This window comes from Rhineura floridana, chromosome 4 (assembly GCF_030035675.1).
Source record: "Rhineura floridana isolate rRhiFlo1 chromosome 4, rRhiFlo1.hap2, whole genome shotgun sequence".
Classification (NCBI taxonomy): domain Eukaryota; kingdom Metazoa; phylum Chordata; class Lepidosauria; order Squamata; family Rhineuridae; genus Rhineura; species Rhineura floridana.
In genome coordinates, this window is record NC_084483.1 from 34,085,460 (window position 1) to 34,113,202 (window position 27,743).

The window sequence follows — 27,743 nt, forward strand, 5'->3', positions numbered from 1 at the left end:
TATGTGTAATACTCATATCAAAAAGACTATTGAAAAGCTAAGTAAAAAAAAATTACAAGAGAGTAAGCTGCAATCAGTGGAGCACATGAAACACACAATGGATTTAAGTGTGACTTCTTCTCGATCAGGGCCCATCATTTTTGCTTAAACAAACTTCCAATTTTAAGTTGTATGTTGTTCACCTAGTTAATTATGTTGGGTCAGAGTACTATAATGCATTCTTGGGCGAGGAAAGCACTATGTGCCTACTGGCATGACTGCTGCTGAGATTAGAATTGGTGGTGAATCGCAGTTATAAATTCTAACAAGCATACTAGAGGGCTCCAGTTTACTATTCCAGCAAATGTTTCATTGGGTGTGTGAGGTATGAAGTTATACTTGCATTTGAAGGTATGTTATAGTTAGGACAGAAGCATAAGAAAAACAGGTTTTCTTTGCTTAGGATTTTTTAAAAACAATATTTCTTTATTCAATTTTCAGAAAATGGTCAGCAACTAAAACCATTTAATTCCCCCAACTACCTGCCCCACAACACCTCCTCCCCCCTTGATTCACTTTCCAAATTTTGATATGTTGGAAATAGACGGAGACAGACAAACATCAACAATAAAGACTTCACGCTTCTTGTAATAGACCATAAGGGTTTAGGCAAAATATCCAACCAGCTGTCCTTGTGTGAAGCGAGAGGTACTATTGCCCCACTTTGTCACATGTGCAAATAGATGATACCATAACTCCAGGAAGGTCTTGTTTTTCCCCAGGTAGCATGCCATCAAGAACAATTTCGCCACCTGGTGTCTAAAGGTAGGAATGCATGGGAGTCAAGACTTCTGATGCTTCTTCCGGTGAGATCCCAGTCTATTCCTGCCTTGTCCTAGGTTGGATCTCTTATTTTAGCCTTGTGTGAGTTTATTCTTGCATGGTTCTTGCATTGTTTTCCTTCCGAGTTGCTTCTTTCTCCTTCTATTCCTCTTAGTTTCTTCTGTCTTTCTCTGTTAAAAAAAAACTTTTTTCTTTTCAGTGGGGCCCTGTTGAATGTAGGGGGGTCTTCTCCCTCCTGGTTGTCTTCCCTCCTCACTCCTCTGTTGTCTGGAGGCCGTAGCTTTTCTTCTCCTCCACCGTTTCAGCGAGGCTCCCCTCCCTGCAGCTTCCTCCATCCACTGATCGCGGCCAGTGCCCAATCGTGGCTGGGGCGCAGAGGTCGCTGGCTGCTACTGCAGCCAATTGTTTGTCCACTTGGGCGGCCTTTGTTTCACCCAGGCAGTCCTCTTCCAGAGAGCGTAGTTGCAGCTCCGGTTCTCAGATTGCGGCTGCTCTCCTTGAGGGTTTGCCAGCTGCTGCTAGTTGCTGGGGGTTCCTGCAGTCCTTCACCTTGGGGCTCATGGTGGTGCCATTCCGGCCTCTTGGCTAGTCTTCCTCTCCCAACCACCATTTTGCCCGTTTTTTCCCCACCATCGCACCTTCTCTTTTGACTGCTATTTTGTCCTAATTTTTTTTCCGCCATTGCAGATTCCTGTTTCTGGCAGTTGTTATTCCCTAGTTCAAATTTTAGCAAGTGTTTTTGAGCTATAATTATTAATAATAATTAGGGGGGGATTAAAAGGGGCTGTCCTCTGCTTTACTGTGCTGTCTTTGGACTTGGCCTCTGTGCCCCCTTTCCCTCTGCCTCTCCTCCTCTGACAAGGCAGGGAAAGAAAAAACTGTGTTTTATTTTCCGGTTCCTTGGCTGCTTTGGATCACAACCACTCCCCCTTCCAAGGAGGTGGTTAATTTTACTTAGCTGCATTGGGCTGCAATTAGAGGCCAGACCGCTTACCCCTCTACCTGTGTGTGTGTTGATTAACTGAGACTCTATCCAACTACACCTGATACAGCTCACCTCTACTGTGTGCATCTATCTGTGGCTGGGTCATCTCAGGCTGCCCCTCCAAACATGTCAGCTGAACAGCAGCACTGTGATATGCAGCAGCAGCCACCTCTGCAGCCAGCGGCTTTGAGACACCATGGCTTCCTTATCAATCTGAAGAAGAGCTACCTGCTTCCAGCACAATGTATTCAGCACCTGGGGGCCATCTTGGATACAGCGTAATGGTCTTTCTCTCTCCATAGAGGATGGCAAATACCATCCAGACCAATCGTCACCTTCAGTCTCGGAGAGTGGCGGATGTCATGTTTCTTGCCAAGGCACTACAGCTGTTCGTCTCTGCCGTTCACATTGTTCCCTGGGCCCAGCATCACACCTGACCTCTCCAGTGGGCCCTCCTACCGTTCCAACTGGACATTGCCAATTCCAGACACTGTAGTCTAACACTTTTCTCCCTCCTGCGGGCGTCCTTCCGTTGGTTGACGCTGACTGCCAGCCTGGTGGAGGGCACTTCTTTCCGGGATCCTAAGAGGATGCTAATTACAACAGATGCCAGTCTTCTGGGATGGGGTGCCCACTGCAACTCCCTATTCATTCAGATGACTTGGACCACAGCGGACCAGTCCCTAAGTATCAACCTGCTGGAGCTACAAGCGGTGCGGCTAGCCATCCTGAACTTTAATCAGAAGTTTCTGCTGACGGATCCTTGTCCAGATCGACAATGTCACCGTAAAGGCACATTTGAACCATCGGGGGGCACATGATCAAAGGCACTGCAAGTCGAATTAACCCACATCTTCAACTGGGTTGAGCGTCACCTACTCTCCCTGAAGGCCAAGCACCTCAGCGGCAAACTAAACATTGCAGCCGACTGGCTGAGCAAGCAGCAGGTGTGGCCTTGGGAGTGGAAACTCCATCCCGAGGTGTTCTTTCAGTTACATCGCCAGTTCGAAGCCTTCGCAATGGACCTCTTTGCTTTGCCTCAGAACGTGCAGCTTCTGCACTTTTTTGCAAGATACCATCATGCAGGGGCAGGGGCCATTGATGCCCTATCCACGCTGTGGCCAAAAGAGATCCTCTGTGCCTTCCCTCCAGTCCCCCTGCTGGGGCAGACCATCCAGAAACTTTGTCAAGAACGTGCCCAAGTGATTCTGCTGGCACCTTTCTGGCTGCGCAGACCATGGTTCTTAGAGCTGGTAGCCCGCTCAGTACAAGATCCGTGGCATCTTCCTTTACGACCAGACATTCTCTCCCAGGGACCTATTTACCATCTGGACCCCAAGTGGTTGAGCTTGATGGCCTGGATGTTGAGCAGCATTACCCAACGATCTCAGGGCTGTCTAAGAACGTCATTGCAACCATACTGGCTTCCTGACGTTCCTCCACAATTCACATTTACCAAGGCACATGGTCAGCCTTTGCCAAGTAGTGCTCCAAGTAGCAGGTTCTTCTATCTACATCTACAGTCCATCACCTGCTAGACTTCCTCATAAGGGACCTTCCATGGGGTTGCAGCCAAATACCCTGCGCAGACAGGCCTTGGCCATCTCATCCATCTTGTTGGCATGGCGTGGCCAGGCCCCTCTAGGTTCTTACTCATGGTCAAGCGCTTTCTGAAGGGTGCATCTCTTCTCACCACCAGTAGTTCATTGCTTCCCGCTTGGAATCTTCAGAAGGTCCTGTAGGCTCTGCAATGTCTCCCATTTGAGCCCCAGTGATCAGTCCCATTGCATCTGCTTTCCTTCAATGTGCTTTTTCTGGTGGCAATCACTTCGGCCCGCAGAGTTTCTGATCTGGGAGCATTATCCATGGCTCGTCACCTATATGCTTTTCACAAAGACTCTGTAGTGCTACACACAGACCTGCCTTTTCGCCCTAAGATGTCTTCCATTTTCCACTGTAGTCAGGACATCGTGTTACCTTCCTTCTGTTCTCGTCCAAAGCACCCCCTCGAGAAAGCCTGGCACTCTCTGGTCATTTGTCACACCCTTAAAGTTTACCTAGCCAGGACCAGGGACATTCGCCTGACGGAATCGCTATTCATCTCCTTTCATCCAAGGACATTGGGCAAGAAGGCCTCCAGTTCAACGTTGTTATGTTGGCTGCATTTCTCTGGCCTATGAGTCTCTTAATGTTCAGGTACCCAGAAACATCAGAGCCCATTCCACTAGGTCAGCGGCCACTATGGCTTCCTTCGCAACCAATGCTTCTGTTTTGGATATCTGTAGAGCTGTGGTTTGGGCTACTCCAAATCCATTTTTTAGACACTACAAAATACATTGTTATGCCTCTGCAGGCACCTCCTTCAGTAGGCAAGTATTACAGCAGGTATTGTCTTCCTAGGTAGCCAGAGCCCACCCTACTGGGACTGCTTTGGTACATCCCTCCTGATGGCATTCTACCTGGGGAAAATGGACCATTGGTCTCACCTGAAAGGTGGTTTTCCCAGGTATCATGCCATCAGGGCCCTCCCTTATTGGGGGGGCTGCCTATTCTCCTTGAAGACGTGTGAGTTAAATATGGTTATCAGATTCAACTAGTTCAGTATTGTTTTTTCTCACTGTGGCTGCTATTTTCTAATGATCTTGTTTAATTGGGAGTCAAGTGGAGTTTTCCTTTTGTTAGTGCCGCTCCTTCTGACTAACCTGTTTTCCGAGTTGTTCTTCCGGGTTTATTACGGATCCTGAATGTGAGTCATCCAGAATGGACTGGGGATCTCACCGGAAGGAGCACCAGAAGTCTTGACTCCCGTGCATTCCTGCCTTTAGATACTAGGTGCAATATTGCCCTCCTGATGGCATGATACCTGGGAAAACCACCTTTCAGGTGAGACCAATGGTTCATTTTCTTTATGCCCCAAAGTACTGTACTGGAGGCTGTGAGTTTCTCAGCCAGCACCATCATCTATATTTTAGTCCACCAATTGTGAATGGTAAACGGCGTGTCATATCGCCTTTGCTTAGGATTTCAAAGCAAATTTAAATACTTGTTAAGTGCCACAGGGAAGGGTCCCCCCTATATTTATTAGCTGTAATCAAGGTTACTTTTCATCTGCAATGTATTTTTATTTATTTAAAATGTTTAAGACACCTTTCCATTCAAACTCTGAGCTAAAATGTAATGTGCAAAATGAAGAGAAATTCCAAAAACAATTAAAACCCACATAGGGTTGTCCTCAGTGGCGTTCCCCTAATAACAGAAACCTCTTTGATCCAGTGGAGGCTTTTGTGGACAGAAAGGAGGGATTGCAGCTTAGTCTAACAGCATTTCTCATGCTGTAAGCACAGGGACCACTAGCAGGCGTTAGTATCACAGCTCATCTCCTGGTTGTACAGTAGTTTTTTGCATGGATAGACACTAGAAGTGTATACACATGGTGGGAGTTGGTTAGAGAATGAGGCAATAGTGTGCAAAATTGGAGGGGAGAGAAGAGAGAAAAGTTTGGAAGTAAACAGTGTGGCCACTGTAAGGGAAAGGAGGAAGCAAAAGAGATGGACGGACTGAAGGAGAAGAAAAGAAGAAGCCCTTGGGACTGTTGCTGAGCCTCCTTATATGTGCATGTGCACACGTGTGTGCACCAGCACACACAAACACACTCAAAAGCTTTGGCCTAGAATGGTAGCAAAGCATCTATACATAGACAATTTTTAAGTAAGGCCAGAAAAGGGATAAAATAAGAAAAAAAATATGTTAAAGTAGACGGGAAAAGGAATGTAAGAAAGAGGGTTCAGAATGTTAGAACAACCGCTTAAAAGCATCAGAGAGTTAAACTAGATATGCTGGGCACACTAGGTCTATAGAGGAATGCTGTTCACAAAACTTTTTAAAAAACAAATTGGCAGTAAAAGTGGTAAATTGTTGTCTTAGAAAATGGGGAACAAAAAGGAACATGGTCAGGATAATAGTGATAATGAGTAAAGATAATGCAGTACATATCACAATTACGGTTGCCCTGTGTGTGCCAGAGGATGTAGGGAGAGAAAAGTCTGAAGGAGAAAATTTGAGGGGAAGGAGGGAGCATGTGCACCTGGGGCTCACTCACAGGGCAGGGATGGGGAATCTCTGGCCTTCCAGATATTGCTGGATGGGGCTGGTCAAAGAGTATCAAGAGGTCAAGATTGGTTCCCCGATCTTGATACAGGGTGATATTCAACTGTCTAGACCTACTGAAATCCAATGGTCTTAAAAGTCTGCTCCAAGCATGACTTAGTTGGATATCACTCATAGCGTCAAACCATCATTGAGCATTACAACTGAAATGAACTCTATGCTCTTCACATTTATTGTTCACATGCAACATTATATGTAAACGTACGTAGACTTGATTGACTGAAATTGATTCTTTAACTAGAACTGCTACCTTAGAGTGATTTTTGCTCCTAAATAAAGGCATTGTTGTTGGGTGTTTTTGTTTAAGGGACTGATGTGTTTAGTTTTCTGCTTCTTGAGTATCAAATTGTGGTAATGAGGGTATTGCTTAATAAGATGTTTTTAGTTTCTCTTTTTATCTGAACTACATATGTACAAATAGCAATATATGCTTCAAAACGTTTAAAAGTTTTCCCTAGGTACATTGGAAAGAAAAATAAGCCTATTTGTTAGTAAACTGTGTTTTTTTAAATTCAACTTTCACCTTTAAATAGTGGTCTCAATTGAAAGCTTTGTGCACAGGCAGGTCCCACTTTTCAGAATCAGGCTCTTAACCTCCCAGGCAAACTGGCCTTTCTCCCTCCCCCATTCCTTCCTCAAGCACAGAATTTCAGGAATTGGGAGGAAGTGTCGCACCCGAGGATGTGTGCATGCAAATCCTTCAGAACTTGGCTACTGATAATAAAGCAAAGCTCCATGTCATTTATATTAGGAAGCATCCCATTGTACACTGCCATGCTTCCTTAGTTACTCTTTATTCTGATGAGATAGGACTAGGAAAGGACATAAGAACTTGTATATGGATAATAGACTGCAGCCAGTATGTCACAAAAAATGATGCACGAGGAAAAATGTTGCAATAATTGTCACATTAAGAATGTTGTTAGTGGACTGTGGCTCATAAACTTTAAAACCTCATTTTACAGATTGATTGATATGACATGTAGAGACTGGGATTGGTCATTTGATGATTTTGATATTGATATTGATTTTAATATTGATGCTGAGAACGATAACGAACTTGATGATAGCGATGATGATAACGATGTGTTCTGAAGAGGTAAATGGGTGACTATAAGAGAATGGATTGGCTTTCTTAAAGCATGCTGTTTGGATTTTTCACAGCAGTCAAAGTGTGCCTGCTTAAATCCCCCAAAAACAATTTCATGACTTAAATTCAAGAACCTTTTGATGATGCATGCATCTGACTTCTGAAGTATTTTGAAAATGTAGTTCTCAAAACCCATATGTCCATCTGTGTTGTAAGATGCTCTTAAAATATGTATTACTAACTTTCTACAAATTTTACTTGTTTCTGTACATTTTATGTTCTTTTTTTATTTGCTGTTCCAGGTTCAGATGTGGGCAGCTACATATATCTGTTTTGAAGTGTGATGCAACTTTTCTCTTAGCTGATGTCTTGCATATTGCATTGTTTTGATAGTGCTGTGAGATCTTGATATGACTTGGCTTTCTTTGCATTGCTGTGCCTTTTTTTTAACAATTCATACATGATCCTAGTCTCTGCAAATACATTGAAGTGCCAGTGTTAAAAACTATTTTCATTTTCAAGCCCTATCATGTTTGAAAGGAGGGGGAGGGATGGAGAGTTTCAGTCTTTTTCTGCCACACTTCTCCATCATTAAGACCAGAGCCGCAAATGGGGCCAAGCCTGCTTCTCCAAATCTAGGCCATGCTCCCTATTTCCTCAAATCATGCATGGCCTCAAAGGCCCTGAGGAGGATAGAAGGACATTTATCCCCACCTCGGCCCATCAAAAAATGCTAAGGCTTCCTTTTAGTGAAATATCTGTATATTTTGTTTTGCTTTTGATATTTTTTAAAAAAACTACTAAATTAAAGCTGCTAAAGTGGGGGAGAACCCAACCCTTCCTGAGCTGCGCTCAGAGTGGAAGCAAAATGGGGCCATCCACTAACAAAATGAGAGGCTTCTACATACCTGAAGAAAGACTAAGGGATACAGAAGTACAAATCTTCAGATAATAACCCCCTAAAAAGAGGGTAAAATCCACCTAAAGCTAAGAGGAAGAAGATTGTGTATACCTGCTGCCCTTGTGTTGGTAGGGAAACTTATTCTGCCTGTTTTCCACTAAACTGAAGGGAAGTAAATCCATTACCACTTGCTTGAAGGGAAGAAGGAAACTTGAGATTCTCCACCCTTCTTCCAAGACAGGAGAGGAACAGAGGGCATAGCTTGCAAAGCAGGTTAGAGGATGCTGCTGCCTTTCTGGCCTATCCTGGGCTGAGTGGAAGGTCCAGTGATTCCCCCCCCCAAAAAAAAGCACTGCTTTTGGTTTGGTATTTGTTTAGGGCCTGCAGGGCATGAAATAAATTCCACTGCTTTTAAATATGCTTTCTAAAATTTACTGTGCATTTTTTCCTCTTGTTTTTCAGCTAACTGCCTTCTTATGAATACAGTCTCTACTGAAGGGGATAAGACTGAACCATCATCTGCGGATTTACAAATATATATGTTTCTGAAAGACAGTTTATATATAAATATATATATCAGAAGTTTACAGGGAGGTGTGGTTTTCTTTTTGCTGCAATACAACATACTAATAATTCCTGTGTTATTTTTTTAATGTAATCCCTCTGGATGACTGATCAAATTAGGAATGGTTGGTAAATAGTACAAGGATACCCTTAAATTCTGTTCTACGAAATCTCTCTGGGAAAGACTTTCATTACATTTCACAAAAGGAATAAAAGGATTGGGGAAACATGATGAATCCCTCTGTTCACGTTTTTATAGAGAAATGCCACCAGCAAGTTTGCCAGAAGAGGGGGGGGAGAGAGAAGGGTCTGTCACAATGATGAAGACTGCATCTTAAAGAAGTGACCGTTATACTGTGTGTGTGTGTGTATGTATATATATGTGTGTGTTGGTGTGTAAATATGTATATTGTATTGTAATGCTGCAAGATGGTTTTTTAAAAAAACTTTCCACTTTATTTTTTATACATATTATTCATATTCAATTAACTGCAGTTGCAACTATGCAGATGTATAAAGCCATACTGTTGAAGTTTGCTATTCATATCTGTATATCAAAAGCTACATGTCTGCATTCAGCAGCTAAGTATAATGAGAACTTCCAAGTATATACCCGTTTCAGTTACTGCTTAATGGGCATGCCTTAAATTAATTTTGTTCCCTTAAAGTCTATGCCCATTCTAGATATTTAAGAAAGATAAAGGATACATATGTTTGCCAGCTCTTAGGATACAATTTTTGCTTTGTGGCAGAACAATATAGTGCACTATGTTTACATATAATAGTTTATATCAGTGTCAGTCTATTCTGAATGTATATCTAAATGGGTTTGGAAGGGGAGGGAGGGGTTGGTTTGAGTACTGATTTCAGAAACAATGAACTGGTAGTACTAGGACTAATATATAGTTTTCATGCTTAGGCATAACTTTTCATCCAGCCCTTTGTAACAAACCTCAGTATTAGTCAGATTTTATATTACCCTTTCTAAGTGCTACAGAACTTCATTCTGCCTTTTTTTTGCATACTATCCTAGGTGTGTGTTTTTAATTTCTGAAGTACCTATAGCTATTTTTACACTTTCATCGCACAATATCTAATGACTGTCACAAACCCTGAATGACTGAAACATACTGTAGATGTATTTTAAATTTTTTGAATCCTGTTCTCTTAGCACATAGCTTTTGGAATAGGAAGATAATTTTAGTTGTGTGTTTCTGACAACATATGTGAAGAAATGGCCTTGGAGGCACTTAATCTGATTTTTTAAATTTTAATTTTGTACAAAATATAATTTATGTGAGCTCATTAATGCCATGTTCATAATTTATCCCAGAAAATGCATGTTTATACAACTACAGTATGCTATAATGTTAAAACATGATGGCAGTAAAATATATATATATTGTAGCCTCCTTGGTCTTTTTTCCTATGTACACATATTATATGCATATATATGTTGTGTGATAGTGCTAATGAAATACAGAATCTAACATGTAAGTGAAGGAAACGAGACATTTCACCTAGGTTGTTTTATTTAGTGGATACTTGGAAGAAGAGAACCAAGGGTTATTTAGCATCACAACCATGAAAATTGGGTTTTCACCCACTTAGAGTACCTAATGGGGTACAATACACCAAGCTCCTATGCAGTTCCCATTTGCATCGGTAGGGCTTGTGCAGGAGTAGGATACAGTAAGTTTCAGCTCACTACAAACTAGGATCTTCTCATTCAAGCCCCGTTGAAATGAGTAAATATTCATTTCACTGCGTCATGCATGGAAAGAAGACTCTGGTCTTAGCCTATAAGCACCCCTTTCCACGAATATACTGTGACTCACCAACTATATATTCAGTTATATTGTTTATACCCACTTGGTGTAAAAAAACCCTGCATCCCATTATTTAAAATATACATTTTTTGTTTCAGTTATCCTTAAAGCCCATGACAAACCAAGAATATTTATCATTTTGCCTGCTTGCTTTGAGTAGCAAGAGTGCATTTTAAGAAATGCATATTTTCCATACAAAACTTATTTTTAAAACATGTATACAATAAAAAAATGTTTCCATTCACTGAAGACATACATATTTTATATAAAATTGTTATTTGTGGGAATATCTGAATTGGAAGAAATATATATATTTTTAAATAAACTATTTGAGTAAGATAAAATAATTCCTGATGTTGGCAAGTTGATTTTTATAAAGTATTTAAATAGAAGATTTTGCATAAAACTGTTACTTTAGAATGCATAATGCTAAAGATGGCTTTCATATGTTTATAGGGAAATGTGTTAACAACTCTTGGAACCAGTTACCCAATACTGGGAAAAATATTTTGTGTTTAAACGTAATTTTGTGTAGCACCTTTTGAAACATGAAGATGAGATGTTATTTACTTGCATAAAAAGATTCAGAAGCACTCATTCATCTTCTTTACAGAGAATGGCATAAGCACAAGCTCAGCAGAAGAATGGAAGGTCACTGATACATTCAAGACTCGTATTTGTATGAGCACATCTGTCAGAAAATAATGGGACATTCAAAGGTTGAAGGAACAGCTAGCAAATCTGACCACTGAGGTAAAAAGTAGAGGTGGGCAGAATCCTCCCTCATGAGCTGAGCAAGAGAGTTCAAAAGAGTCACATAAAATAATACTGTGCACAGCTTGTTGGGAATAAATCCCATTGAACTCAGTGGGACCTTATGTCTTAGTAAAGATTGGTCTGTCTTTTGCCTATACAGCATTTGCCAGCATCACATCTTGGATTGGGCTAAGTGATACACTCCCGTTTTCCCCGGGTAGCATGCCATCAGGTGTACTGTAGCGCCACCTAGCATACAAAGACAGGAATGCACTGGAGTCAGATGACCTGCTCCTTCTGGTCATCAGTCCATTCCCACCTTCATCCAAGGTGGTTTCTTCCTGCTAATTCTTTGTGGTGTGTGAGTCATTGTGTGGAGGTACATGAGTGAGGGTTGTGTGAGTGTTCAAGGCTTGCAGCAGCTGCTGCTCCTGCCTTGTTAAGGAAGTCCAAATGCCTGCTGTAATCCAGACTTCTGAGATCCTGCTCCCATCATCCCAGACAAATTGGCCATGATTGTTAGGGCCGATTGGAAATAGTGTTCTACAACATCTAGAATGTCCCTCCCTGGTTCAGAAGTACAGCACCTATCTATAATTCTCAATGATAAACCATGAAGCTAGTAAATGAACAAGTCATTAGGACAAGCACAAAGATGATGATCCAGATAGGTATCTGGTAATAAAAGCCCCTGTTGGATCAGACCAAAGGCCCATCTAACTCAGCATCCTTTTCTCACAGTGGCCAGCCAGCGCTTTTATCTGCTTTCTTCACACAATGCATAATTTTATACACTTTATCAAGTCCCCCTTTGCTTGCTTTTTTTTTTTTTGCAAACTAAAAAGTAGCTCAATGCAATTGGTATACTGTCATATATCCTCTTTTTTTTTTTTTGCATGTGTATCCCACACATGTGAGATCAGGCTGCTGCCAACCAGAAACAAGGCATCTTAAGACACAACTTACCCGTTACTGCCTAAGACCTAGTTTTAAGGAGCTAACTTGGGCACTCTTACACTTGACCTAGATCTCGCTGGTGGTATGGTAAGACTGTGTTAGCATCTATGCTTTCAGCCAAGCAGATTATCAATGACAGGGATAGCTAATGTTGCACCCTCTAGATGTTGGTAGATTTCAATTCCCACCATCCCTCACTATTGATCATGCTGGCTGGGGTTAGTGGGAGTTGGGAGTCCTAAGAGCCAGAGGCCACATCTTGGCTACCCCAATCCAGGAAGTTATCCTGCTTATATAGATGGGAAATCTCTGTCAAGTAAATTGGCAAACCTTTGAATAATGAATGCAGTTTGGACTAGATTGAATTTATTTTTGAGGTGTTTTAAGATATCACAGACATGCAAACTTTAATTGCTTCCTTCAGTTCTTCCATTAGCTCTATGTTGGCAACAGCTGAGCACCCCCCCATTGGTTTGTAGCAAGTCTTCTCTCTTCATATTGAGAGTGTAGCACTTTCCACCCAATGGGAGTTCTTTAGTAGTATTTACTCCATAATCCACTATAGGGAATTTTTGCCAAGGAATGCATCCTGAAATACTGGCTTCTAACACAAACTTACAACCCAGTGTTAGACTAAATTGATTTTACTCATTCATTAAAAATAATGAACGACTGCTAGAACAAAGAAGGTCAGAATATTTTTTGCAAATAGAGCTAAATCAGGCACTGTATTTAATATAAAACTTTTGTTTGCTTAACACCATTCTAATCATACAAAAGACTATTCTCACCTTTTCCTTACTCCAGTTACCTTCAAAATAAATTTATGATTATATATTTGTTTTCTGAAATGTGCATGGAACTGTGATGATCTTGCTGCTCTTTTCTAACTTTCATACAAAAACATCACTTAAGCCTATGAAGGCAGCCCATGCAACTGCTTCTCAGCACAGCCAGTGGGCCCAAGGCTTGTAAGGGAGTAACTATTCCTGGAGTATATATCTATATTGATGCATGTCTGAAGCCTAAAGCTCCTGAAGGTACAGCAGACTCCTATTAATCACCATTTCAAAGAGTGGTCTATAATTTTAATATGCATTTCAACAGAAACAAGTCCATTCTTGCAGCTATTTTGAAAGAGCTTTTGCTTAAACATATATGCACATTGTTCCTCTGTTACGGTGAGCCAGCTACCATTAGGAAGGTGGATGTTTAACAGACTAAGGCTCCAATCCAGAGAAACTTAGCCATACTACAATCTTCCTAAAATCCATGGAACTTGAGCACAATTAACTTTCTCCAAAGCAGGCAGGACTAATAGGTTCATCATGCAAATAGAGGAGTAAAGACTCCTGCAAAGTGTGTTCTCACACCAGAAGTTCTTGCTTTATGGTATACGTTTCTGCTATAATATTGCATACTTGAAGGGAATCATGCAAAAAACATTTAATATATCCTTGTACTCTTGGTCTTCACAGTACATTATAGATAACTAGGAACATGACAAAAAGGGACAGCTGTGCTGACAACTTTACCCAAAACACTTATTTTGATAAAAAGATACAAGGCTAGAGGTCCGAAAAGTTGATCAAATATTTCAATAAAGTTGTAAGAACAGCCATGCACATGCAGTGGTACAGTCATAAAATAACTGTCCATTCATTAAAATTTTACAAAACGTGTCAAAGTATGCATTTGAACAGACATAAAACTGCTACTGAATTCATATTGATACCTACTAGCGGTGTAAACATTAGTAGCTTCCCATTAAATAGAATGCTGGTTTATGGCAGCTTAATTATACTTTGGTATTAATTACAGTCTCTTATACTGGTTTCATTCTTCATTTTGGTCCAGACCATTTAAAATTGGCAGAAGTACTCCCATCTTAGTCTCTCTTCTTAGCCGTCTTTCTGTACTGCAGTATAGTTGCTGTGACCCATATATTAAGAGCCAACATGACTATAAAACGGACCAGAACTGGGAGGCAAAAAGTGTTTAGTCAAATTTATTTGTCTTCTCCATATTACTGTATACAATTTATTTAATATTTCTAGTCTGTCTTGGGGTATTAGAGATGTGAAGACCCAGGGGGGGAAATGGAAAAATTCAGAAAAAAAACATTTTTTCCAAAGCGTTTATTTTTTCCCCTGAAAAATTGGAAAAAATGAAGGAAAAGGTAAATTTTTCTCATAAACTGGCAAAACAAAAGAGGTTCCGTACAGTACAGTACAGGTGTTCCTTACAGTTCAGGATCTTGAAGATCCATTTGTTACAAAAAAAAAGTAAAAAATTTAAAAAGTAAATTCAATTTGTAATAATTGTTTGAATAAAATGTACTTTTAATATACCAAATGTGATAATTTTATGCCAAACCAACTTGTACATAATTACATTTTATGTTCCTGAAGTAACAAAGTGACTTTCAATCTACAAAGTGCTAATAATTGCATTTTTTCCATTTTTCCAAAAATGTCTGTTTTTTCTGGAAAAAACAGGTTTTTCCATGGCTTCAAAATTTCTGGAAATGTTACATCTCTATAGCGTATACATCCTCTCAATGCAGGTTATAACAATTCAATACAGTACAACATCAAAATTCCAAGATTTAAAAAGTAAGCACTAATTAAAAGTCAGATAGCTGTTCTTATTTTAAAAGCCACCATAAAACCACCCAAATACACTTAATAATAACTACAGGACAATAGATAGGCCATATGAATTTTTCTGTAGAGGGTATGCCAGAAACATGGGGCCACCAGGCCCTTTACCCCATACTCTTAAACCTAACTTGCTTTCAACTGGCAGACGAGAGCAGCGCTTTGGGTGTTAATTCTTAAAACCTTGGGCAGGTACATATGGGTGTAGGTAGTCCTTCAGATAGCCTGGCTACTCCCAAGCCATTTAGGGGCAGGGGCAGCTGATATTTGGCCCTTCTGAAGCTGAACTGAATGGAATGGAAATGCCTTTCAAGTCGATTCCAACTTTTGGTGACCCTATGAAGAGGGTTTTTGTGGTAAGTGGTATTCAGAAGTGGTTTACCATTGTCTTCCTCTGAGGCTGAGAGGCAGTGACTGGCCCAAGATCACCCAGGGAGCTTCATGGCTATGTGGGGAAGCTGAACTACAACTTGCATTTTCCCCCTGGGCATACTGATTGACACTGATCGGTGTTGTAGTTTAGCAGCATCCACAGTGCAATAGATTAACTAGCCCTGGTTTAGGGCTTTAAAATCCAATACTAGAACTTGAAATTCAGGCCAGAAGCAAATGGAAACTAAAGGTATGCTCAGAGCTATGTCAACTTAACATCACAATACCTAGCAACTGTGCCCCTTTGCCCTCATCCAGCAAGGCAAAGTCCACACACGAAGGCTTCTGCATACAGATCTCCTTACTAGAACCACCACATAATTCTCAGTGTATATTGTGATGTGCATCGCTGGATGCAAAGCACCCAGTGCCATCCACATCTGCAGAGTACAGATCCAGATATATATTCTCCTCCATCTTGCCAATCTTGCTATTAAAAGTAGCAATGCTTAAATCACTTGAGCAGCACTATTCATATGCAGAGTATTTAAAATCAAATTCCGACAAAATCTATTCTGATTCCTCCTTTTAAAACACAAAATAGAGAACTGATCCCAAGAGACTGATTTGTCTAAAATAATTAAATTCCCTGCCAAAAAATACAATCTATATCAGACACTTGCAAAATTCCGTATTTTTCCTTTCAAACAACAGTAATTGTCATCACTGAACTAAATGCCATGTCACACACACCACGAGAGTAAATGGTCTCTCATTTAGGTAAACTTGGCTTCCTTTCTATTCTGAATGATGAAGTCAGTTAGCTGAAGAGTTTGCCTCTCCCACCATCAAAAAGGTTAGTCCAATGAGAGCCTCTTCCATTCTAAGTACCATCAGGTATCTTACTTAATCTGGTGACGTAAAATCATGTGCAGTACTGGCACTGAATAGAAATGAGCCAGTGTGTTCGCCGACCATTTAAGAACCCCTTATTTATTGTTCTCAGTAGAACAAATTTTAAATTACCACACACATAAATCACTTGGCAATACAATATTACCTGTGGTATCCTTTGTTGTCATTAATGTTGTAAATATTCTGGCTGTAATTAAAAAGAGTGTTATCACACTTTAAAATATGCAAAACCTAAGAGATGTTGCACAAATACTCTGGCCCTTTAAAAATTGTGGTTTCCCCCAAGATAACCAGGCATTTGTATGTCTGTTGTATTATGAGCAAAATGGTTCAGGTTAGGGACATACAGAACCACCCCTATCCCAACACAAGATATTTTGCTAATTTCAAACTTTTCCCTCTAAATTCCTCTGATGCTTCTCCTTCCACACGTGCATCAAAATTTTGCTTCAGATGAAACTTGCCAGCAATTCCAGTCCCAGTTTGAGTCAACTTTGCTCATTTTGAGTAGAGTTTCTACACCATCCCTAACAGAATATCCAGAGGTGGTGAAAGACAGATGGTACTCACCTTACAGCTGAAATGATCCATGTCAATTCGTGCTCTCTCTGGCTAGGGATGCAAGGAACTGCCTACCAAATGTCTTTAGGCTGCCAAAATTTTACTTCCCTTAAAATTTCTTAGAGCACAAACCTCAAAATTTGACTCAAAAATTTTGCATTAGGCAATTTTTGGAGTCAATTCTATTTCAGGCATAAGCTGCTCTATATTATTTAAAAGCAAAGAGGAGAGTTTTGTGGAAAAAACTGAATTGGGAATTTGCATAGGGTAAATTGCAGCAGAAAATGTTCTGGTGCCCTAGACTAGAGAGCAATCTAATTTAGCATGTTTATTTTACTTGTATATTTAGTAAGAACAAAGCTAGACGTTTGAGATGCTGCTTACTTGCACAGGTATATGTAGCTAGACTCCAAGTCGTGGCACTCACTTGCCCAGAATCTCTCGTCTGCCAAAGACACCGAAGCTGAGCAAGTTTACTTGCCGCGCTGATTACAGTGCTCAGGTTCTGCAGGGAAGCAAGAAATAAAAGCACAACTGTTAAAGCAAAGACCAGATTGATGGATGAGGAAGGGCCCAAGGCTCAGTGGCAAAGTACTTAGTATGCACATACAGATCCCAAGTTGAATCTCTTAGAGTTCACCAATTTAAAACTATTTCATGCACCGAGAGTCTTCTGCTTGAGATGGTGACAGGGTGGGAAGTACTGGATGTGATGGACAACTGCCCTGACTCAGGATAAAGCAGCTCCTTAAGAAAATTTAACTCAGATGAGTTAATCTACTCTGAACTTTTTGAGACTAACAGCTCAGTCCTAACCACATCACAGAAGTAAGTGGCACTAAATTCAATAGAGCTTACCCCCCAGGTAAGTGGAGTTAAGATTAGAGTTTAAGAGTACGTTTATGCTTAAACACAAATAGCACTGAAAAGACAAATGTGGTTAATTAAACACAGTTGCCCCCAGCCCCCACAATATCTAGTCAAGTGAAGTCAACCAAAAACTTGATAGTAGTATAGATACAGCTGTTACTTAAATAGGAGGTGTACTTAAGGGAGTCAGCTGGAACCTGAATGGCTCTTTCAGTATTAACATATAAGATACAGAATAAAGAAATGATTAAAATGGATTGGTCAAGCAACTATTTCACCTGTCAAGGACAGTTTGAGCTCCTTTTCTATTTCCATAAACAGCGAGAGAAAGAACCTATGTACGATGTCAGGAGAAATAAATGCTGCAGCACATTCTAGAAAGGGGGGAGAAGTAACTGAAGCAGGTAGGGAGGCCCATGGCCCCAATCTAACCTACCCACCCCCACCAGTTTGCTCCACCTGTACCACTCAGAAAGCAGACTTTTAGCTCTACGCAACCTCTTCCCAATTGCACAGCAAAAGGAAGCTCTTCTTCCCATCCCAGGGCAGACAGCTATATGGGTGTGATGGTTTTGTCAACTACAGTTGTTGCAGTACAGTAGTGGCAAAGAAGTTACGGAGCAATTAGTCTGTTGTCCCTATGCTCTGCACTAATATTAATATTGGCCCAGTCTTACTGCCAACCATTTAACTGTATCTCTCTAAAAGGAAATGGACTGCCTTCAAGTCGATTGCGACTTATGGCAACCCTACGAATAGGGTTTTCATGGTAAGCGGTATTCAGAGGGGGGGTTACCATTGCCTCCCTCTGAGGCTGTGAGGCAGTGACTGGCCCAAGGTCACCCAGGGAGCTTCATGGCTGTGTGGGGATTTGAACCCTGGTCTCCCAGGTCGTAGTTCAACACTCTGACCACTTTGCCACACTGGCTCTCTGTATCTCTCCAAACCAGACCTTTTTATCCCACCAAAACAATGGTAGTGATTTAAAGGGAGGCATCAGCATGGCTTAAGCTGCACTTGGCAGTGCTTAATTTATGTAATCGAAGGCAGCGAGGTTCAAGCCCATCTCAGTCTTGCATCCTCTCATTTTGAAGTCCAAACCCCTAAACGTGTGGGCTGCTTAAGGTTACTCAGGAGTAAGTGAAAGGGACTTCCGCACACTCCCTAATGTGCACATACACACTTTTAATTTCATACTTCCCAGGGCTCAGTTTAAAGCACTGGTCCTGACTTCAGGAAGAGTAGTTCATTTTAACATACATGTTTTGCAGTACAATGATATATCTTAATGCAGAGGAAGGAAAAGGGAAGACAATGGGACATGTAACAGCCAGGCCACCAGCTTCTGGCATTTCAAATCCATCAATTTCCCACAGCGCACAATGAACGGTGGTCTCCTTCTAAGTAATACAGGTAGGCCTTGTTCATGCATCACAGTAAGCCAGGCTGTGACTTATCAGGACCACACAAATGTATGAGCTCCAAGAGAGGCACTGACAGCCTCTTGGTGTTTTTATTCCCATACCATGCTGAGCTATGCATGGTTTGGCTTCCCAGGAAGTCTGCACATTTGCATGGTCCAGGTAAGCCATAGTTTGACTTATGATGTGTGAACCAGGCAATAGGCATGTTCCTTCCAACAGCTTACCATAGCCAGGTCCACTATCCATTTTTGTAGGGTTAATATGTACCATCCTGCCACAAATCTAATCTATGAGTTAAGTTGCATAAGGATGAAAAATCAGGTGGGCACTTGGCCAGTTTAATGAGTTTTACTTATTAGATTAATATACATGCTGCCTTTCTGGGTCAAAAGCTGGGCTGCTCAAGGCAGTTTCAGGAACAAATAAAAAACCAATTAGGGAATTGCTAAATGACAAGTGCAACAGAAGCAGCCTAAAAAAATCAAAAGCAGAAAGCACCCAAGAGAAAACTTAACCAATCAGCAGACAAAAGGTCTGCTTAAATAAAAGCATCCCTGGTAGACAGCAATTATGCCACTAATGAAGAGGCAGTGTGAATGTCCCAGACCTTTCCAGACGGGTGTGGGAGGCCCCTCATGTGTTCCTGCCAATCACACATCAGATTGGGACAGCACACTTAAGGGGGCCTCCCCGCCTCCTCCGATGACCTCTGAGACACATTTACCACCCTTCATTACCCACTTCGACAAATCCCACCTAACTGCCTTTACCCCTCTGCCGCCCTCCGAGAAATCATTAACCAGAAAAGATTACTTTAGGAGGCATGTGAAGTCATGGAAATATTATATGGCTACAAGAAGAGCAAAACTGTTTAAACTTTGTACAAGTTCAGCAAATGGTACATGGGAATTCCTTCTGCCACTGATTTGGCAATTCAAATAGTTCCAGTGCATTACAGAAAAACTCAGCACCAAAGTCTCTCATTACATTGTGTGGAAACAGTGATGTGTGGCTGGTCTTGCTGCGATCCATTTCTGGCATGTGGATGGTCTGAGCTCAGCTCCATCCACAAGTAGGGATCAACTGTGCAGAAAACTTGCGTAAATATGCCTTTGTTTGGTCAACAAAAAGCCGTACTTGATCAAGTGCTTTATCTATAAATTTGGAGGGGGAGGGGCTAACCTGTGGCCCTCCAGATGTTGATGAAGTACAACTCACATCAGCCCTAACCACTGGCCATGCTGGCTGGGCCTGATAGGAGTTGAACCCCAGCAACATTTTGAGGGCTATAGGTTAGCCACTCCTGGTGTAGATATTATGTATAAACCAGACTTGCAAACATGGGCTTGGCACTGGATACAGCATTAAGCATCTTCAAAATCTTAAGCTTTAACTTTTGAAAAATTTCACACACAGGTTTCTAGCTCTAAAACTGTTAACTTTTGTGATTGGCGACATGCACGCCTTAGGCAGTAATTTTGTTATTGGCCATGCCTCCTGCCAGCAATTTTGTGCTGGTGCCCAGGACATACTCAAAGATCCAAATAAGCCCATGGGCCCAAAAAAGTTGATGTACCTGCTATAAAGGATAGGCAATGTCTCATTATCTCAGCATTCAGAAGAGAATTTGGATAGGAGTTCTTTAAGGTGGTGCAGCTGGATCACCTCTTGCCCCATCAATAAATTACGCAAAATAAATGAAATTATACAAGTTGAGCTATTTTGGTGCAGAATTCTGATTTTAAGCAGAGCATACACATAAGATAAAGATAAAGGAAGGTTTAAAGTACGGCCCTTCATATTAGGCCTGAAACTCGTCCACAAAGTCCTTACAGTGTAATCATTTGCAAATACTGTACCTTAATCCACTAGAAAACTTTTGAATCCTGAAAATTTGCACATCAAGTGAGAAACATGCACTGAAAAAAGGTTGCTTCATTCCAGAAGGTGGAATGCAAACAGTACTGCCAGAAATGCTGTATAAATGGAAATGACCAAACAGATAATTAAAGGATACATGACTGTGTAAAGCAAAGCATGCTTCATTTTGCCATTGTAATGCAGAACAAATAGTAAAAGAATGACATCTGAAACAAAAAAAATCAGATCATTATATCATGAATGAGAATAACAAATGATGATTCAATAATGGAGAGAGGGAGCAATGTACTACCTTGCACAATGATGATGGGATATTCTACATATGTTGGCAGAGGATAATTGTAGTAACTCATGTATCGCAGGCATACAAGGAAACTGGAAGGGAAAGGTAGAACCATTTTAAGCACACTTAAATCAACATAGGTTCCATTTTGATATCAGTGGCCTACTTCATATCCAATGTGACAAACCACAGCTTATTGGAGTAGGAATTACTTGTGTGCCAGCAAGCTTCTTCCTCACCCCTCCCTTTTTGTGTGTGCCCAGCTTCACCAAAGATTTCCTAGTCTCTTAATCCACAGGTTACCATGATGCCCAAACGGAGAAACTGTAATTTAAGGGCCCCCTACAAACCAAGATATGATCTCCTCCTCCTGGTGTGTGTGAAAGAGGCAGTGAGCTATTGAAAAGAAAATGTGGGCAAGAAGTGGAATATGGTAGGGGCTGAAGACCAATGGGCATGGGGACTACTAGACTTGGAATCTAGACAGGATAGGCTGCTGAATGCCTAAGAGTTGTGTAGATGGGGAATTCAGCCAACTGCAACATACATGGTTTCCTTCATGAAAAACCACAATGTGCAGTAATGTTGGGAAAGTTCTGAACATGCAAACCATTCCTCAACTCATGGAAGAGAACAGAGCTTATCTGTGTTCGTCAGGATCAGTGAGTTACAGAAGTAGCTTCCCAAACACAGCCAGTTAAAGATGGGCTTGGAATGTGAAAAGTCTCCACTGCAAAAAACACAACATACAGATCCATGTCAGCTTTTTATCTTTGAGGGAGGGGGAGAGAAAGAACAGGCTCTGAGCACTATATGGAGAGTAGCATTTCACATAACTGTTCAATGTCCAATGCACTTACAGAATGCTTTTAATTATGCACCAATTATGCCACCTGACGAGATCAGCCACACAAGACCTTCTCTCGGTCCCACCAGTTAAGATGGTGAGGCTGGTACGGACCAGAGAGAGGGCAGTTTCGATTGTGGCCCCTGCCCTCTGGAATTCCCTTCCTTTTGATCTTAGCCATGCCCCTTCCCTGATAGGTTTCCGCCGGGCCTTGAAGACCTGGCTGTTCAGGCAGACCTATGGGATTCTGGGGTAGGTTGCTTTTAATACTGGTACATTAATTACTGTTTTGGTTTTCATTGGTTTTTATTGTATTTTACTGTGTAAATGTACGTCGCCTAGAGTGGGCGTTAATTCGGCCAGATAGGCGACTCATAAATAAAAATTTATTTATTTATTATTTATTACAACCTGTTAATCTTTCAGCATATTTTACTAAATTACAAACTTCTGCAACAAATCATTTTACAGAGAATGATGGAAGAACCCCATTGTCAGAAAGATCTCTCTCTCAGGTCCTACCTTCTACTAGATTGCAACGAATGTGCCAGACAATTTGCCACTCACCTGTCAGTTCCCCCACCTCCAAGACACTTTTGTGATGAAATTATCCCAAAAGTCCAATTTAACGTGTAGGTTATAATCTCTTTAAAAAAAAGTCTAAAGCAGTATCAGTAGAACTCTACCCTTTTAATGGACTGGTTTCCTGTGCCTTTAATCGCAGTCTGAGTATCAAAATATACCACACAAAGTTTTTCCTACTACTTTTCCATGTCAGGGAAAGCTACACTTTATATTTCTGATATTCAAAATGTTATTAAAGGCACAGGAATGGGTCATGTAAAAAGACAGAAATGCAAGCTACCAGCTCCAAATGATTCCCCTGAAGAAAGGATAGGGAACCTGTGACCCTTCACGCACTTCAACTCCCATTATCCCTGACCACACTAGTTCGGGCTGATGAAAGTTGGGGTCCAACAACATCAGGAGGGTCACACATTCCTCATCCATGCCTTATAGCATTTTGCACCCTGGAGCAACATTATGTTTAGCTTAAGAGCATCACCCAAACTAATCTTAAGTATGAACACACTGTGGTACTTCAATCCTATTTTGTCACAGACTCTCAACTTCCTATTTTGTGAAGGATTCTCATTAATGTTCCAATTATTAATTCTTAAAGGTATCAAATACAAAATTGTTAACTTCTGACAAATTATTGTTGTAATCTTACACTCATTTACCCAAGAGTCAGTCCAATTTAATTCAGTGTGAGATTTACTGCCGAAGAAACAAGTTTATATGCAATGGCATCTTTAGTGTATCACTAAAATCAGCCTTATCAGAAAATTGGAAGGCTATCATGCCAATTAAAAAACAAAAGAAAAAAACATTCAGGGGAAAATCCCAGAAAGTCACAGACCTGTTATGGTCCATTTCTCTTATGTAAATATGTGGAAAACATTAAAAGTATATAGAAGCATTCCAAAGCAAGAATCAGCACAACCTCTGCGAGGGAAGACTTTCCAAATTCTTTTGAGGGATGCCAATAAGCAGTTGATGTCATTAAGAGCTCCCCTTTCTCCTTAGCAAAAGCCATCAGGAGAAGGGGAATCTATTGAAACTACAAGTTTGCATTATTAAAGGATTAATAATTATTGTGTGGCTTAAAGGAGAAGGCACAGAGCAGGAGACTTTAAAACTGCAACACAGGAAATACTGAAAGTGAAACTAGGATGAGGCTTTCTTCCTACAGTTATTATATCAAGAGTCCCTCTCCCCACCCCATTTTAGTAACTATGGATAACATTTTCTACAACAGGGATGGGGAACCTCTGAACCTCCAGATGTTGTTGGACCACAACTCCCATCATCCCTGACCATTAGCCATGCTGGCTGAGGCTGATGGGGGTTGGTGTCCAACAATATCTGGAGGGTCACAGGCTGCCCACTCCTGTTCTAAGATAATCATTTGGAAAGCCGTGATTCTAGAATCTTAGGCTGCTATGGGTTAATTCCATGAAGGGGCCTCCCCATGATTAAGAGGAAGCAGTACTGTGCAGATGGCCTAGCTCCCAATGTTGTACAATTTCCTTGCCTCTGACATCCAGGAGCTGAGCATGCATGTCTGCAGCAAGGAAGCCAATGTGCGTATTATCTACATGTGTAGACCTTCCATGTGAGCTAGAACCATGCACAATCAGGGTTCCAGCTGGAAAGCTTACACATAATGTGGGCTTCCCTGCTGCGTATGTCCAAGACCAACACATGAACATCAGGGGTCAGCAGTGCCTATGATCTATGGGAGGGCAGGGAATGAAGATGGATACTGCCAGAGTGCACGAGGTACAACTTCAGCCTTTTCCGATTTATGAGAAGGTTAAGGTCACAGCAGGTGCAATTCCTTGCTTGTGACATCAAAGTCCAAGGAGGTGGCCTTGCAAATTAGTCCAGAAAAGTCACTAGCCCACAAAAAAAGGTTCTAACTTCCAGGTCCACATAACAGTCCCATATGGCATATCAGCAGCCTGGAAAAAACTACAAACCAGCTTTCTTCCAAATTATTTATTACTTATTTCATTTATGCATCACTTCCCATAAGCATCCCAAAGCGATTTCACCATAAAAACAGCAACAATAAGAACACATATACAAACAATTTGAAGTCCAATTCAGATACAGACTGGGATAAAAATCTCCACTCAAAAGGCTTGTGGGAAAATGAAGTTCTTCGATAAGATGTCCAAAAGATAATAGAGACAGCACCTGTGTGTTATGTAACAAGATGGAGTTCCAGTGTGTAGATGTTGTCACACTAGGGCCACATCCACACTATAAATTTAAAACAATGTATCTCTTGTTTTAATTGACTGTATGTAAGCCACTCTGGGAACCTTTTTGGCTGATGAGCGAGATACAAATGCTCTAAATATATAAATAAACCACCAAACTGTCATGGCTTTCCCCAAAGAATCCTGGGAACTGTAAAGGATGCTGAGAATTGTAAGGAGACCCCTATTCCCCTCAGAGAACGACAATTTCCAGAGTGGTTTAACAATCAGTCCATCTTCCCAGGGACCTCTGTGAAGGACTTCTTCTCAGCACCCTTAACCAACTACACTTCCCAGGATTCTTTGGGGGAAGCCATGATAGCTAAAGTGGTATAAGAGTGCTTTAAATGTCTGGTGTGGATATAGCTAAAATGCCTCATTTCTACATCATAAGGCATAGACCTTCTGATGAGACAGTACCTGTGGGAGGCCTCCTGAAGAACACAAAAGCTTGCCAACAGTCAGTTCCTACACACCACAGGTGTCAATACATGGAATCAGTTCTTAACCAGAAGTGATCAGGTATTTAGTATATGCACACCTGCAGGGAGGTTTATAAAGTGCAAGAATACTTTATAGAAAGGCAGAATATAAATCAATTATTACTAATATTACTAATAACCAGGTCCCAGCTTCTTGTATAAGGAGCCAACATTCCCTATTTCTGGAAGCTAATATGGCTGGGAAGGGCTATTATGGGTCAGTTAAAAAGGAAAGATACGACTCAGCCCTTGGTAACACAGGGCATGAATAAGCCTAGGAACGTTACTGGTTATCTAGCAACATGTTTCCTTCAGGGAGCACGAGCACAGAAAGACTATTTGCTCCAGACAAGGCCTTCAGCACTTTATTACTTTTGCTGTGGTCGCATAATCCAGGGTTAAAAATTGCTAAAGCAAGGTGACTATTCTGAGCCAAGCAATCTTAGAACTTGAAGGAAAAAAATTGACAAGACATACAATTTCTTTTAAAATAAACAACTAAATAAAAATCAGTTGCTAGGGCTTGTTCAAAGCTATACCTTCTCTTCTGGGAGGTCAGCTTATACAGGAAGAGGCCACTCGGAGTCAGGCCCTGTGATACAATGCAATCTGCACATGCTCAATGGCACTATTTATTTCACTTCTTTCTTTTTAAAGAAGGTCCCCAGAAATAAAAACGGGGTTGGGACCAAGTAAGTCACTGCTCATATTATCGCCTTGTCTGTGCCCGTCTTTTGAAAACAGCCAAGGCTCACATATCTCTTTCGTTTTGAAAACCGGGCCTCAGCTCCTGGAAAATCTGAAGCATCTGCTCACAGGGCATGATCTGAAGGCATGTATGATACAGCAGCCTTGCTGAAGCTGAGTAAGCCTGGGAGTAGTCAGTGCCTGGGTAAAAGGACTGTTCGGGAACGCCATCTAAATTCAATTCTGTCAACTTAAATTCTGTCAAGAAAGAAAGTAAGGAAATAAAGTATAACCCATAGCGGGGAGTGCCTTGCCTCTGGGCATGTTCAGAGTGCTTTACTCCTCCCGTCGCCGCGGCCTGTATATCCAATGGAAAGAACTTGCATGTTTGAGCCCCAAAATCACTCATGGAAGAAAAAAAATATCGTCATCCTCTCGAAGCACAACAGAAAAAGAATGGGCTCAGAACTGGCTGCCGACTGAAAGGCCCTCTGCTTTACTGTCAGGGGGGTCCCTTACCCGCTCAGCTCCAACACCAAACTCTCTAGGCTGACTCCCCGAGCGGACTTGGCAGCCAGCAAGGCGGCTCCCTGAGGCACCTTGAGCACCCCGCACACCAGGATCGTGCTCCAGTTGGCCACGTCCAGCAACAGCGACTCCAGCCCCATCACGCCGGCGTTCGTTCTTCCTGCGAGGCCGCTACCGTCGCCCCTGACAAAAGCACCACCTCCGGCTTACTCAAGCCCGAAGAAAAACGCCCATTAGGAGGAGAGCGGAAAACGAGGATAACGTGGTGCGCTCTGGCGGCGTCTCATTTCCCAGCACGCGGGAGGCGGGCGCTGCGTTTCTCGCTTGGGTAGTTTGGCTTGTAAAGTTGTCGTTTTTTCCCGCCTTCTTCCTCCATTTGTACCGCAATAGTATTTCTCCTCTTCCCTCCCCCTATCCTTACAACGTTTCCTGGTTTACCTCCCTCTTTATCGGTTTCTCATATGAGCGAAAGGCGGTGGAGCAGGCAGAAATCTTAATCAGAGTCAACAGCCGTCTATACAATACGAAGGCTTTAGGCTGCAGCTGTGGAGGGAAAAAGCTGCTCCTTTAACCCGTCTGCATTACTACTGTTAAAGCCACATAGCCCAGGCCCTTTAGTGTTCAACTGGTAACACCTCCTTTCAGCTGGGTTACCATTTTTTTCCTTGGGTGGGGAGGAGGTGAGAGAAGGGAATAGTAGGTGGTGGGCAGGCACTGGACAGAAGGAAAGCCCCTTTCCTAAAAGAAAACTTAATTAACTATAATTATTTGGGAGGGGTCCCCATCTTTTTATTCTACAGCAGACACATGTAGTCTCCCACCCAAAGTTAAACCAAAGCTGACCCTGCTTAGCCAAGCCAAACAGCTGTTAGTGTGGTTTTTAGAACACTGACAGCTGGTTCTTACTGAGCATGCATGAGCTAACATAGACTCCACTGTTAATTTTCTTACATTAATTAAAAATCAGCCATGCAGTTTCTTTAACTTTTAAATTGTGGAAGATGAAGGTCAGAGTGTGGGGCAACATCAGAAGAGAATTACAGGTATTCTGTAAGCATGTCTTGTTTTTAATTAATTTCAACAAATTATGAGACCACGGACAAATTCCCCAGAATTCTGGGGTTTTTTTACTCTTGTTTTAGACTTTAAACTGTAGGTTCTCTCTGAGCGTTTTGTGTATTGTTGTGAAAACATACAGGGTTGTTCAACAAGCTTTTCTGATTTCAGGACTATTAAGTTTTGTAAGATTTTGTTTTGAAATGAACTTAAGGGAAGCAGCAGAATGGCATGGGGGGTATTTTCAGTTTAACATGGTGGAATGTGAAAAATCC

The 27,743-nt window shown here is 41.5% G+C and overlaps 2 protein-coding genes across 4 annotated transcripts in view; one reads left to right on the forward strand and one right to left on the reverse strand.

Moving 5' to 3' along the window:
- The window catches only part of ROCK2 (Rho associated coiled-coil containing protein kinase 2), a 126,471-nt gene extending 117,919 nt beyond the window's left edge, over nt 1-8,552 (forward strand). Inside the window, exons 33-34 of the mRNA XM_061622773.1 lie at nt 6,940-7,073; nt 8,428-8,552. Of these exons, the coding sequence (XP_061478757.1) occupies nt 6,940-7,069 (130 nt within the window). The 3' untranslated portion in view covers nt 7,070-7,073; nt 8,428-8,552. The remainder of the gene's footprint in view (nt 1-6,939; nt 7,074-8,427) is intronic.
- The window catches only part of SLC66A3 (solute carrier family 66 member 3), a 28,595-nt gene extending 1,616 nt beyond the window's left edge, over nt 1-26,979 (reverse strand). The window contains exons 1-7 of one of the 3 annotated variants that reach the window (XM_061622769.1): nt 26,404-26,974; nt 21,047-21,129; nt 20,891-20,960; nt 19,098-19,155; nt 16,964-17,084; nt 16,164-16,205; nt 12,421-14,051 (exon numbers count right to left, since the gene is read on the reverse strand). In XM_061622769.1, the coding sequence (XP_061478753.1) occupies nt 13,960-14,051; nt 16,164-16,205; nt 16,964-17,084; nt 19,098-19,155; nt 20,891-20,960; nt 21,047-21,129; nt 26,404-26,552 (615 nt within the window). In that variant the 5' untranslated portion in view covers nt 26,553-26,974 and the 3' untranslated portion in view covers nt 12,421-13,959. The other 2 variants (XM_061622772.1, XM_061622770.1) reach the window with 2 other exon arrangements.
- Between the last annotated feature and the right edge of the window lie 764 nt (nt 26,980-27,743).